Here is a 15,188-nt window from a genome sequence, read left to right on the forward strand (position 1 = left end):
AGCGCGACCTTAAGCCCAGTGAAAACTCAACTCGTAGGTACGATAAGGTAAAATAAAAACCTAGGAAACCACCACCGAGCAGCTATTTCGACCTCCTGGTCCTCAAAAGTATCTCTTGTTCCTTATGATGGAAACTCTTGAAAGCTGTTTAGCAAGACAAACCTTGAATCAGTTTTTTTCTCAAAAAGTAGAAAATGTGGTACGGCCATAGACTGTATAAAAGATGGACGTAGCAACCGGCCCTGAAAAATGAAGCCAACCCGGAAGTGTCAAAAACCTGCAATATCACTACGTCAGCTAGCTGCTGGCTCCAAAAAGCCCTGGCTCCCATAGAAATGAATTGGAAAAGAAGTGATCACAGATCACAATATACCGCATTCCTACAGCTCAGGATTGTTTTCTTATTAGTTTTCATAGTCAAATCCAGAGATCAGGTGGCCAATCTGAAAATAAATCAATACTGAATTTGCGGGGCAAGGGGCGTGGCTGACTTGATTGACAGTCGGCAGCGACCATACAGACGAAGCAAGCAGAAGGCGGTAAATGTGGGCGGGCAGAGAGGGCCCGCCTCTCAATCCATCTGACCAATCGCTGCTCCTATGGCTCCGCCCCCCTCCAATGATTTTTGCGTCACTGGCTCCAAAAATCCAAGATGTCAACCAGGAAGTAGCAAAACCCTGGCTTCATTTTCTCAGTGCACAAACCAACGGGTGACGTCACAGAAGCTACGTCCATCTTTTGTAAGGTCTATGGGTATGGCCCGCTTTGGCACTTAAATAAGTCATTACAAAGTGGTTGTTTCTATCTCTGGACAGTGTTGAACCATCTTACGTTACATATAATGACTCCTCCAACAGCTATGATTTTTTTAGCAACACAAAATTTTTGACCCCATCTTTCTCTAAAACTAGTGAACATGGTTTGGTCCACTTTGGCACTAGCCCTCACATCCCTGTCATATGAATTCATCGGTATATATTTGAACTCTTTATTAATTACCTTCAGCTAACTATTCTGACTGTGTATTGCTTTATCTCACCCTTTTCCCATTCAGCTAGCTGTATCAACTTCTCTGCTCATTTGCTAATGGGGTTTTCATGCATTTTTAATCAATTTCACTGTTTTCTAATTTCTACTCCTCAAATTCCTGCTAATATTTCCCACATAACCCCCAAGCAACTGCAGATCCTAGTGGGGAAATACTTCCTGCAGATTACTCAACCCGCCTTCCTTCAAACGTGTTTTTATTTGTGCACATCTGTGGAGGGATTTAAATCCTGTCCTGTCTCGGGGAGAAAAGAGTATTCATTCATGCTTAGTGGGTTTTTTTTTTTGTAAAGAATACACGTACTTACCACCTCATCTTGACATCCATCCCCGTGGAGACTGAGATAGACGCCCAGTGTGCAGCCACGCTCACACGGCTCACCTTGAAGGTTTAGCGGACCGCCGTAGTTTGTTCCTTCACCTATCTAGTCAGAAAGAGCAAGGCTTCCTACAAGCCAAGCGGCGCTCGAGAGAAAAGAAGAAAAAAAAATGAAAGTGGCAGCGTGGAGGTGCAGAGGTCAGGATTGTGAGGTACAGAGTAATTTAAGACACATGGAACGCTTTCATTGAGGACAAAGGGGTGTTTTTTTTTTTTGTTTTTTTGAAAGACAAGATTAAATTGAAAGAAGGTGAGAGGAGGGGAGAGGAGAGGAGAGATGTAGCCTGGTAAATTGGGGATTATTGGAGACTGAGGGTATTTGCAGAGCCAAAGACAACACAAGCAGTAAACCAGAGAAACTGAACGACAGAGACAAGAAGGGGATGTGAGAAAAATATTTCTGTACACTTATACTTTCAATATTTAGATGTGATAAATATTTTATTGTGTCTACATTAGAGGTAGTAAGACAAGATAAGAAAAGCTAATGTACCACAGAATAACTGAACAGACCAGGACATAACAGCAGAGCATCACATAACATTCCATAACATTCCATAGCATAGCATAGCATAACACAGCATAGCATAACACAGCATAGCATAGTATAACATAACATAGCATAGCATCATAGTATCATAAAGTATAGTATAGTATAACATAACATAACATAGCCTAGCATAGCATAGCATATCATAACATGACAGCATAGTAAAGTATAGCATAGTATAGTATAGTATAGTATAACATAACTTGACATAACATAGCCTAGCATAGCATAACAGAACAAAACATAGCATAACATAACAGCATAGTATAGTAAAATACAGCATAGCATAGTATAACATAACATAACATAGCCTAGCATAGCATAGCATATCATAACATGACAGCATAGTAAAGTATAGCATAGTATAGTATAACATAACTTGACATAACAGCATAGTATAGTAAAGTATCGTATAACATAACATAGCATAGCCTAGCATAGCATAACATGACCGCATGGTATAGAATGGTATAGTGCAGCATAGCACAACAAAAAAAAACATGACATAGCATAGCCTAGCACAGCCTAGCATAGCACAACATGACAGCATAGTGTAGTATAGTATAGCATACCCTAACATAGCATAACATAGCCTAGCATAGCATATCATAGCTTAACCTAAGAAAGTACTTTGTTAGTTCTAAATAAAGTTGTTGTCAGATATTGCTCAGAAAATAAATTTAGAATAAATGCAGTGCCCAACAGAGAAGCAATAAGATATAAATACATTACTGAAAATAAAACTGAGTAAGCTACAAAAGGACTAGTATAGAAATCTAAGAAGCAATGCTGGTAATACCTCTATAGACATGAAGAAATATTGCACATAAAAATTAAATTTTGCAAATGAAATTGAAATATTAAACATGACATCGAAATTTTGCACACGGAAAAATGAACTGTTGCACAATATGTTGACATATTGTACATTAAAACTACAAATATACACCACTTATTCAGTTTAGCTGTAAAACTTGTTTTCAGGAGTTTTCTTGCTATCAGAGTTTTTCTGATTCCCGTCTCTTTTTCCCTTATCCAGTTAGAATAACCTGCTTATCAGGCTTTGTTTGAAGTAATATGCACAACACACTTGAGCTGCAGTTTTTCTTGCCACACTAAGCTGTCATCTTTAAACTAAGTAGGAGACTAAATTGGTTGTTAAGGTTTTCCCTTTCTGGCCGCATCCTCTAAAGTGGCACGGGGATAAACATACTCGGTATATGCCTTAAAATAAGGTATTGCAACAGTATATTGCATTCTAAGTGGTTTAAATCACAGACAAGAATTCAATATAGTTTTTCCTGTGATAGCCCACTCATGTTCCACAACCTGAATGGCCTGGATACCACTTACCGCGTCTGGCAGTGCAAGCACATTATAGCGAACACTTACAAATGCTCGCAACAGCCTGCTGCTGCTTGAGTTCTGGTGCGGCGTCAATACAGTCTCTCACTTAAATGCAACCCGCAGCCTAATTCTCGTCAGTCAGTCAGTGGTCCCAGTATTTGATTTTTAGAGTAGTAAAATAGTTGCAGGACAGAATCTCTTGCCAGTCGGCTCCCGGTAACACACAAAAAAAGGGGAAAAGTAAGTAGAAAAGGAGAAAAGACCAAGATGGAGAACAAACGGGGAAGAGATGGATGAACAACTCAAGGACGAGGAAGTCAATAATGGACAACACGTGCATCCCCCTGCTCTCTGAGATCTAAAATTGTTTCATCAGCTGCATCTTATCTGCGTGTTTGAGTTGCGAGGGGGGGGCGCTGCCTGTAGAGACAGATGGAGGCATCACACACACACAAACACAAACCTTTACAATGGTTTCCAGATAGCAGCATTTACAGCTCACCAACAGAGGAGAACCAGCTGAACACACACACACACACACACTGGGTAACCTGCTACTCCGTCTTATTTTAAATAACTGCCAGCGAGACAGAGAGAAAGGGAGGTTTAGATGGCCAGATAAGGAGATGTGTGATGGAGGAAAATGAACACAAAGAGCTTGAGAGAATGTGCGGAGGTGAGCTGCAGAAGTCCCAGCGGCCCCCGTGTGGCCCACTGCGCCACGCTGGCTAAGTGCTTGCCAGACAAATTGCTTTGGCGAGCGGCGTGCAGCGAGCACAGCATGAAGCAGGACCTGCGAGTGGAGGAATAGCTATTCTCTCCTGCCATTTGGCCCCGTGCAGCATATATTGGACTATAGTATGGGAATGAGGGGATGGAGTCAAGGTTTTACTGTCTCCCTCCCCCCCTCCTCTGGCCACTGTGAAGTTACTCATCTCCTGCCCACATACTCCAGGGATAATTTTACAGCCACATACCGGCTTCCCAACTGCTATAGAGTTGCATTTGTGGGATCCTTTAGTCTGTATTTGCAGAGCATAACATCGCCCCCGGTTATCATTTCCTTTGTGCATGGACCTCTGAATCCCAGGGTCATTCCTCTCAAAGATGGGATGAAAGAAGCGCTCGGATTTCCTACCGGGCACCTCCTGCACCGGCGCTCCTGATGCTCGAGAGGTCAAGGAGACAACAGCAAACTCAAACGAGAAAGAATCTGAATATGAGACCTTTGGGGTGAAGAAGTAGTTTTTCTAGTTTGTTTAGCAACTCAGATAAGTGGGTATGTGTTGAAAGAAGCAGCTGAAATGTCAAATGGAAGCCTCGCCGTCACACCGGTGTCGGAAACAAACAGTTCTCATTATTTTTTTACGTTTTTTTGTTTTGGCAGCTGAAATGTCTTCTGGGACGAGCTGACACGAGCTCATTAGGTTTAATGGAGTGACGTAGGAATGCGAGGGGTAATAAGCCGTGCAAAGCAAAGTAAATCAAGTGCATCGTGAGAGTGGGAGGCCATGTTTGTTTTGGTTGTAAAGAATCCACTGTGGCAGGGTCGGACAGCGGGACGTCCTTCTGGGAGAGACGCAGCCGAGGGGAAACGAGGAGGACAAGGAGCAGACGGAGAACAGGTTTTATGATGCCAGGGGGAAGCGTGGCACCGGGGGAGGATGCACAGATGTGCAAGCTGGAACCCCCCTGGGCCTGCAAGTAGAGGAGGCAGAGAAAAACAGAACAAGGTAGCTAGCTGGTGAGAAATGGGTATGCGACAGGAACGGGGTTTGTAAGTTGACAGTAGAGCCATGTCACAAGAACAATAAGGTGTTAGCTAGTCTACCTGGGCCAGTCAAGGTCGAGAGAGGAGACACAACTCAGCCTGTTGAAAGGTCAAGAGAAAGTTTGAGAAGTTGTGTAGAAGGAAGGAGATGAGTGAAGATGTTTGTAGTGAATAAATGGAAGTAAAAAGTTGAAAAGGTGGAAGTTTTATGTAGTTTCCATCCCATAACTTTAAATAAAAATTTAAAACTTGATAAACAGCTCAACAAATGTTAGGAAATGTTGGAATTTTGGAACTTTTAAAACGTCAGGTGGCTTAGAAATGAACCATCCATTGTTCTACCACATGACTGCTTAGAAATAAAGTTGTTTTTGACCACAGACTGCACAAAAGATGGACGTAGCTACCGTGACGTCACCCAATGGTTTCTGCACTGAGAAAATGAAGCCAGGGTTTTGCTACTTCCTGGTTGACATCTTGGATTTTTGACAGTGACGCAAAAATCGTCGGAGGGGGGCGGAGCCATAGGAGCAGCGATTGGTCAGACGGATTGAGAGGCGGGCCCTCTCTGCCCGCCCACATTTACCACCTTCTGCTCGCTTCGTCTGCATCGTCGCTGCCAACTGTCAATCAAACCAGCCACGCCCCTTGCCCCGCAAAATGTTGACGATTTTTTAAAAATTCAGTATTGATTTATTTTCAGATTGGCCACCTGATCTCTGAATTTGACAAGAAAACTAATAAAAAAATAAATCCTGAGCTGTAGGAATGCAGTATTTCATGATCTGTGATCACTTCTTTTCCAATTCAAGTCTATGGGAGCCAGGACTTTTTGGAGCCAGCAGCTAGCGGACGTAGTGATACTGCAGGTTTTTGACACTTCCGGGTTGGCTTCATTCTTCATTTCTACGTCCATCTTTTATACAGTCTATGATTCTGACACATGATTGACTGTTTTTTAATGAATTTTTCTCTGCATTTCATTTGGAAGAAACTCCGACATTTGATCATAAACCTATGCGTCCCTTTAGAGTTTCAGCATGAATGTGTTTTGTTAGTTAGTGAGCTATAGAGGCGCTGGATGGTGGATTTATTTTACGTCTAGATGAAGCCATGCGAGCTGTTTCCCTCCATCCTTCATGCCAAGTTAAGCAAACGGTGCCCTGATTCCAGCTGCATATTTACCGCGCTGATATGAGATCTTATACATAATCGCATTTCCCCGAAATGTCAAACTTTGCCTTGAAAATGCCGCTCGGAGCTTTGTTCTGCTCGGCAAACAAAATAAATCTTGTCGTAATTGAACTAAGGGTCATTAGTTTAGTTGCATGCCACGGCCGCTGCAGAGTTTATTCCATCATGGTGGCCGAATTGTTTGTATGATTTTTCCTGAAACAAACATATCCAATATCTTTCTCGCAAAATGCAAAGTCGGGTGGAAAATTCCAGATTCAGCCAGCAAAGAAAACCTGTAAAAAATACACAACGATCTACTGGAATCGTCCACTTGGAGAGTTAAACAAACAGAGCAGAAATTATTTAGCCCTGATGTGGGAGCTCTTTATTTTTTTATATTTCTCATGAATATGCAAAACAACTTCAAGTGTATTAAACCCCTAATTAAAGGACTGACACTGAAGCCTCCCTCGACTCTCACCGTCTTCTCGTCTTCCTCGTCTTCTCCTGCGAGGCATCATGTGTCTGCGAGGACGGCGTTATTTCAAGCTGTCAGCGAGCTCGCTAACAGTGAGGAAGCACTTTAGACTCCACGGCAGCCTCCTCAAACAAACACCACATGTGTCGGACAGCCTGTTACTCAATCGCAGTCAAAGAGAAAGAGCGATGGAGGGACGGATTCTGTCGGGCAGACAGAAAAGAGAAGGACGGGAAAGAAAAAAAAACCCAAAACAAACGAATGCGGTCTCAAGTGTGAAGGTTGACTTAAAACATTATTGGAAATGAAATTTGTGTGGACTGTGAAACCCGAGCAGGAGAGCAAAACCAGCCAGAGTGAAAATGAGAATAATTAAGAGAATTCTGAGAGGGGAAAAACAGCCCGAGGCCTTTTTTGGCTTTCTTCTGTTAGACACAGAGCCGTACACGGGGCAAACTCGGTGACCTGCAGCGAGAGAGAAAAGGGGAGGTAGAGAAAGGAAGCCAACCTGGCAGCGGTGCAGAGCTGGCAGACGTGTCACACATAACATCTGGTGCCTGCAGTCCTGAGAGAGACGCCGTATCGTCCACAGATACGCCTGCAGCCTCGCCATGCTGGCCGGGGTTGACTCACATCCCTGCCTATGAATGATAAGTACTGAGGGAGACGGCGTGACCTGATCAAATGGCACATCAGGAGAGCACGGCTCCCCGCTGCAACCCAAATCCAGCCTGCAGGCGCTGCCTCTCCAAACAAACACTTTTGTGGCTTTCAAAGGGGCACTCGACAGAAACACCTCTCAGCTCCAATCGTGGGTGCACAGGCGGCGCAAACCCTCAAATCACCAGCTGGGCATTTACTTTTTAAGGAAGAACAAGAAGGAAATAAACAAGACGGGGTTGGTGTGGGCGGCTCGTAGCAGCAGGTTGCAGGTGACTCAGTCTCACGGGTTTGTGTATCTCAAAGGTATTAATACTTAGTCACTAGCTCTCACACCACGCACAACATTAGTCATTGATGAGGACACATTCGGAGCAGAGAGGGGAGTCTGGGAGCAGGAAGCATGGGATGTTTTTAAAAAAAAACTCATTTCTTATCTCATCCTGACACTGCTCTCTTTATTTCTCTGTCGATGCTTCCTTTCTGTAGCCAAGACACAAAAATGTACCATCAGCCTCAGAAAAGATAGTCTGACTTTGTGTGTCTGTATTGTGTTTATCTGTGTGTGTGTGTGTTGTCAGAGCAGCTGCTCAGCTCCCTTGTGTTGAGTTCATGAGTAGTTAAACAGGCTCTGAGGTGCACCGGGCTTTTTTACAGGAACATCTTGTTGGGTTTGTTTCCTTTACGAGAACCGTCCCCTCTTCTTTTTTGGAGGGGAGGAGGGAAAAAAAAACAGAATATTCAGTGACTCATTTCCTATTTCGTTTTATATTCCAGGAATTCCAGCCAAGATCTTTTCATGAGCCTAATCTAGCTATTGCATCCGCCTCATATCTATTCTTTGGCCGCGGAGTTGACAGCGTCTGTCTTACCCCCCGTTTTTCTTTCCATCTCAGTAACAATTTCCTTTGTGCTCCAGCATTGAATGTCAAAATATGAGCAGCCCATATCCAATTTGTCATATTCGCTGGGTGTCTGTCCCTTTCTCACGCTCACAATTGACTTTCTATATTTTAACTTCTTTCCTATTTCCAGTTTCACAGTCTATTTCTCAGTCTAAGCTATAATCCACCTTATTTCCTCTTTTTCCTGTCACTTATTCCGCCACCCTTGTTGGAAAGTAAAGCCTACCGGCAGTCATTTTGTATCAGCTCCAAGTGTCTCAATCCACCTCTGTCTCTCCACCTTCCCTCCTCGCAGCATCCCGGGTTCGGCGGTTTGTGCCTTTGACATGGAGCAGCTGGCTGCAGTGTTTGATGGGAGGTTTAAGGAGCAGAAATCACCGGAATCCATTTGGACGCCTGTTCCAGATGAAGTCATCCCAAAGCCAAGGTGCAGATGGCAGTAATCAATTTATGCACCTGCGTTCGGGTTGTTATCAAAGAACTATGAGAAGAAAGCAGCGTTTTGAACTTTATTGAAGTTTCGCCAAAGTGCTGATCTACAAAGTTGGATTCGCAGTTCATTTGTAGGATTTCATAGGATTTCATAGCGAGAGAATGCAAACAATAATACTTGTGTTGTTTCATTAACGACGTGAAATGAGATCATACGCACACACACACGTCATGGAGAACGCAGGGAGATGCTGCAGATAGGACTTCATCTTGTAGAAATTTGTCCAAAATCACATTGAGTTGGAAAATCCATTTTCACAAGGACACATCTTGTTCTCCTCCAATCTAAAGTTATGCCTCGGACTCATGCAGCTATCCGCCACTTTGCCAAATACTCCAAAAGTACGATTCTTTTCAGTAAATCAAATCAGTCTCCTGTTTAAAATATAATACAGACATTCAGACAGTCTAGACTCCTGAATTATGTAATTATGTCTTCACAGACTCCTGAAGTATTCAAAAATATTCTGTCCTTTCTGCTTAACGCGCCGAATCTTTGTTGTCCCCTCAGACCCGGTGGCTGCGCCGTTCAAGGATCCAGATTTAATTCCTCCAACTCTTTCCCCGATGAGATGCTGAACTTTGTCAAGACTCATCCTCTGATGGACGAAGCGGTCCCGTCGCTGGGACAAAGACCGTGGATTGTCAGAACCATGGTCAGGTGAGGCTGAACGTAATCCTGAATACACACTGTTGCCCATGAAGTTGGAATAACTTTTGTTTCCAGACACATTCCTCTTTTTATTTCAATGTATACACTTCACTTTTGACCAGGTGCAATGATTACATACTGAGTTGCAGTTACTCAGGTTAAACAAATTCTGACTTTGGGATCCGACCAAAGAGTGGGACGTCCTGCCCATTGATACTATCAACAAGCTTGTGGACAATATGCCACAAACCCTTAATCCTATTCTTCAGTATGCCCAATTCTTTAAAAGCCTGAATACACAGTTTGCAAAAGCTAATTGTGGTTTAATTTTTTACTGTGTATGTATATTGCGATGTCAATAAAGTTTTGAGAAGATATAGACGTTATCTATCAAGAATAAATCGCATTGTCACAATCATTTCATGAGAAGAGGCTAAAAAAACAATTTTATTCCAGCTTTATGGGCAACCGTGTATACGTTTTGCTAATTTGAAGCAAATAGTTTGTGAAAGAATCTCAGTGCAGCAATTATATTTCTCATCAACTTAACGAGGAAGCACTTTTTAAATTAACATATCTGACAGACTGCAAAATGAATCTATAGAACGTATTTGCATAACAGCATCATTCATTTGTTTTTCCCACAATATAATATTCACAAGCGGCAAGTAGAGTAGAATAAAGGCTTTTTTTTTTTTTAATGGTTATGCTCAGGCACCGTTTTGTTGTTTGCTTGTTTTGGAATCTCCAGTACGAGTACATTAATTGAACTCATCGTTTCAAATCAGTGGTGTAAAAATGTTGTGCATTAAGTCAGCGATAAAAAGTTTAGCGGAGGAGTTCCTGCAGGATGTTGACATGCGCAGTAGGGACGACGTGTCTTTTGAGGCTTGAAGTTATCCAGGTTTGGCGTTGAAGCTCTTGTTCGCAGGCGAGCAGCTGCGGCACATCAAATCTAACATAAATACATGCGTCCCTGTCTCTCTCTCTCTCTGCGCTATCTACCGTATGGAGTCCCCCTGTCGACCGGCCGCTGGGGGATTATAGGGACTGGATGTATGAGGAATATTAAACACCCGACACAACATGGCTTCTATTCTCGTCTATTGACTCACAGGCCGGCGTGCGGCACAGCAGCACTCTGCTATTGTTCCAGGACAAGCCCATTTACTTGACTGATATTATTAATGACTGAAACGTCTGGCGTAATTAGTTTATTATGCAAATTTGACGAGCGGCTTCTTCTCGGTGGAATTCATTTCATTTCGCAGCGACTCAAGAGAAAATGGCACATTATGATTTAAATTCACAAGAGTCCGTATTTTGCACCCAAACCAATCAGTTTTAATGCACTTAAATCATAAACTGGCCTCCAGGAGCCACTTCGCTTGTGCTTTTAGCTTTCATGGGAAAAAAGAGAAAGTTTCCCAAATGGGCTGCACGGCTCCGTGGAATTAATGCAGTTCTTTGTCTCTGCTCCGGTTCAGGTACCAGCTGAATAAGATTGTGGTGGATACGGAGGCCGGGCCCTATAGAAACCGCACAGTCCTCTTCCTGGGGTCGAGCAGAGGCACCATCCTCAAGTTTCTCATTATGCCCAACCAGGACAATACCGTCACCAACAGCAACATCTTCCTGGAGGAGCTGGAGGGATTCAACCCTGATAAGTAAGACAATATTCCGACGCATGGGCTGCTGAGCGAACAGAAAAGAAGAGATTTAAGTGATAATATTGTGGTGTGTCGGCTCAGATTTCAGCCAGGAGACGGTTAGATGTGGAAAAAAAAAAAAGGTTGGAAAAAAAAAACCCTTTCAACACCTCTAAAGTCCATTAATTAACACACACAATATCTCATTTGTGCAAAAACCAAAGTGCAAAAAGGACACAATGCGGTTTTATGGGTGGTTATGCGCCTGAATATTCCTTCGACTTGACGTTAGCGTGTGACATGTTAATTAGCAAGCTCTAGAGATGCTTTTTTTCCCCTTTTTTTCCAGTCAGACTACCTGTTTCCCTTTGTGACACCAGCTATCCTAACTAGCTGCAGGCTATAGGTTCATATTTACATTTCTTTCGCTATTTTTTTTTTTAGCACAGTAGCTCACAGAAGACAAACAGCGGTAACATCCAGAACCAGGAAGGGGTTAAGTGACATCTGGGTTTGATGTATACACAGTGAGGGGAGCTGGTGGTGTGATGCGCCTAGAAAAGAAATAGGAGGGGGAAAAAAAAAAAGAAGAGTATGATATGTCCTGGAAACATGACGTGCCCTGAATTATGCAGAAAACCTCACCTATTCTGCGTGATGCACATAATTGTGTGCTGGATCCGAGACGACGCAACTCCCATGTAGAGAACAGAAAGAAAGGAATGTCTGCTAATATTCATTATCGAGAAATCTTAACATCTTCTAATGAGCCTGAGACATACTGTAAAACAGCATTAGGGGGAGGAAACATCAGAAAGTAATGACAAAAAAAAAAAAAGAAAAAGACAAAGCCACATTATCATTAATCTTGACCAAAGTTACACTCTGTCAGGAAAATTGACCTCTTATCTTCAGTCTGAAGCTAAATCGCATTTCTGAATCTGGATCGAGACAAAAGATTGGAATGGACTAATTAGCATTTTTTACACGACGCGCGAGGCTTTGAGGCTTCGCCGGCGCCCGTCATTATGTAATGAAAACTGGGTACAATGCCTTTTCAGTTCTCAGTTTTTTTTTGTCTTTTGTTGCGATTCACTCTTCCACATGGCGAAATGACTGCAGGGTGGAGGCAAAGGAAATTGTCACACAGATGCAGGCAGATTTGGCTGGTGATTATCCTTCACCATGGCTAATTAGAGGCATTTTAAAAAAGAAAGTACATGTTTCGAAACACTAGCTCTCTGTTGTGGTAATTGCATTCACTGATATGTAAGCCAATTTTTTATTTTTTTCCCCTGCAACAAGTAGAAACAAAGTATTATTTCTTGAACCAACTGGCTGGAAACACACTCTGTCCCTATTGTAGACATCGTGCCGTTTCAATCCTTCTGTCTTCTCCTCCAACCAATTTCTGCCCCGGATAAGACAAAATGACGGATAGTGATGGCAGAGGGACTTGTGTGATGAATTAAGCTGCTGTGGACCGCAGCCAGCGTGTGTGACGGTTAATTTGGTATGCATGGTGAGGCCCACCAGGAGGTCAGCGGCTGCCCGGCTATCACAGCGGGCGGCCGGCTAATCAGGAGACAGAGCGCAGTCACATCATTTGTAGCTGCGGGCCAGGCCACCCTCAACCTCACCTTACATCCACGGACAAAGAAGGACCTGGTGCGTCGTAATAAACCCCAGGTTACACAGTTATCTTTTTGAGAAGTCGGCACGGATCAAAATCACCGATCTGTGATAGGCCGGTTGCCACCGTGAACCAGGAAATGACCTGAAAGAGATGTAACACTGACACAGAGACATGTTCTCCCTCCCCTGCCTGGTTCTGTGTCTTTAAGTTTCTTTTCTCTCTTTGCTCTTTTTGTTTTTTTCTCTCCTGCCCTACATTTGTTAGTTGTTTATTTCTTCACTTTCTCTCCTTCCTCCTGCCTTTCGTGATATTGGCTGTGAAGAATGAGTCACAGCTTGGCCTCAGCAGAATGATAGATTCTTCTTAATGACTGTGGGCCCACCGCAATGTTATTACCATAAACCATCCAGATACAACTGATGCATGAGTGCACATGTGCATAAAAAGGTATAAATCTGCTGCATGGAGGCCGGTCGGTGCCAGCCATCGCGGCTCTAAGTGCCAATTAGAACCGATTCAGCTCCTGGCTGCTGTGTTTGATGGCCGCCCGACCCCTCAAACTTCGACAATCAGCACAATGCATATTTGGGTTGACACCGTAACATACGGCAACACGGACGGCCTCTCGCTGCTTTATTACGGCTCTTATTTATAAAGCTGTTTATGTTTGGTTGTGTTTCACATGGAGTCACGAGGAGCGCCTTTTTTTTTTTTCCCCAGCGTAATGCTCAGAGTGAGGTCAGGGGTTTAATGTGCAGCCTCGCTCCGGTAATTGAAATTGCCTAATGCGTTTGTTGTTTTATGTGCGCCTGCCTGTTTGTGATGCAGGTGCGCTGAAGACTCTCCGCAGGCCAGGCAGCTGCTGTCTCTGACTCTGGACCGGGTGAGCCACACTCTGCTGCTCGCCTTCCCCTCCTGTGTGGTCCGAGTACCGGTGGCGCGGTGCCAGCTCTACTCCCGATGCATGAAGTAAGTCGGAACCAAAGTGCCGCACGTACGTGAACATGAAAGGGGCAGCGGGGCAGGTTCTCGAGTGTCACAAGCGTCCTTGAGCGAGATGCGGTGATGGCTCTGCCATCTGTAGTCGCCCTGACTTTTCCTGCAAATAATAGCACAACACAACATCTTAATAACATCTGTCACTCTGCATTTTCGGCACAATGATAATCTGTCAACTGCTGCATCACACTGAGATGTTTAAACTTCAATAAAAGAGGCCAGTCAATTGATAGGAACCTGTTACAGCTATAAACCCTTTAAAGCTTCATGCCATTAAAAGTAATGCTGTATTATTTACTTTAAACTCATTTTAGGAGAAAGTGATATTATTTCCTGAAAATGTGTCGTATTACATTCTAAATAAATAAAGGTTGTTGCAGCACAGATTGTAAAAGAATCCTGCGCTAGTTCAATAATTCCATTACACCTTGATTTGCACTGGGTTTTAATGAGGTATAATTACCGACGAATGTGCTATTATGATATTATTCCATTTCAAGTTGACGTGTTCTCGCTTAGAAGGCCCTGTGAAAAAGTTGCTCAGCTATTTTGGCAGCTTTTCGGGTGTTAAATGGATGCGCAGCGGGGGGCATTTACGAAAAGGTGCAAGTTCGTTTAACCCCCCGTAATTAAACATAAAGATGCACGTATTTGAAGCGATGATATTCCACCTGCCTCACGCCCACGCGACGCCGAGGCTCTCCGTTTCCCGGCTGGCGCGCTTTGCCGAGCCTCGCCGCCCGTGGCTGTGTGGCCACGTCCGGGGTCCGCCGACACACTAACAAAAACCGGCACACGCCAGCGAGCCGTGCGGCGTGTTCGCTGAACCAGGTGAGTCATACAGGCGTGTAATCCGGAGCACATTAAAGGAGACGCTCACATGTTTTCCGAGGTGCGCTTTAGTGTGTGTTTCCATGTCGGTACGAGAGTTAATTTACTGTGTGCGAGTGGGCTCGAGATTTTCTTAGTCACGCTTGAGCGGCTCCAGGTCTGCTTCTTTAACCTTTAGTGTTTTGCGAGCGCTTTGCATTTTTTTTGTTCTGCGTGGTTACGGCTGATGCACAGATTTCTTTCCACTCGGCTTTAATCCCGTTTGGTTTTTCTGTTGTTTCTCAATACATTCTTATTGATTGTATTTGCTTCACAGTGTGTACAGATGTGACCTTTTGACCTCATCATTACAAACTGTACAATTAGCCATCTAGCAGGCTCGCAGCTTATCATTTAAGAACCATTCCAGTAGTTTCTGATGAAAATGGAGCCTTTTTTTTTAGATCGCGCTGCCTTTTTTTATGCAGCCACTCCTAGTTAAAAATCATAGAACTTTTCAGAAAGGGGCTGCGGTAACAAGCTTGTTCTGTCCGTGCCTCTCTATCGTAAGCTGTATGATGTGTCAGGCAGAAAATATCAGAGGGATGCTACTGTATAACCCACAGACATTTTTGAT

At 43.6% G+C, this 15,188-nt stretch overlaps 1 protein-coding gene across 1 annotated transcript in view; it reads left to right on the forward strand.

Moving 5' to 3' along the window:
* sema6bb (sema domain, transmembrane domain (TM), and cytoplasmic domain, (semaphorin) 6Bb) overlaps positions 1–15,188 on the forward strand; it is a 147,967-nt gene that overhangs the window by 94,154 nt on the left and 38,625 nt on the right. The window contains exons 11-14 of the mRNA XM_008283900.1: positions 8,609–8,740; positions 9,317–9,466; positions 10,945–11,124; positions 13,571–13,711. Of these exons, the coding sequence (XP_008282122.1) occupies positions 8,609–8,740; positions 9,317–9,466; positions 10,945–11,124; positions 13,571–13,711 (603 nt within the window). The remainder of the gene's footprint in view (positions 1–8,608; positions 8,741–9,316; positions 9,467–10,944; positions 11,125–13,570; positions 13,712–15,188) is intronic.

This window comes from Stegastes partitus, unplaced genomic scaffold, assembly GCF_000690725.1.
Source record: "Stegastes partitus isolate 25-593 unplaced genomic scaffold, Stegastes_partitus-1.0.2 Scaffold332, whole genome shotgun sequence".
Taxonomy (NCBI): domain Eukaryota; kingdom Metazoa; phylum Chordata; class Actinopteri; family Pomacentridae; genus Stegastes; species Stegastes partitus.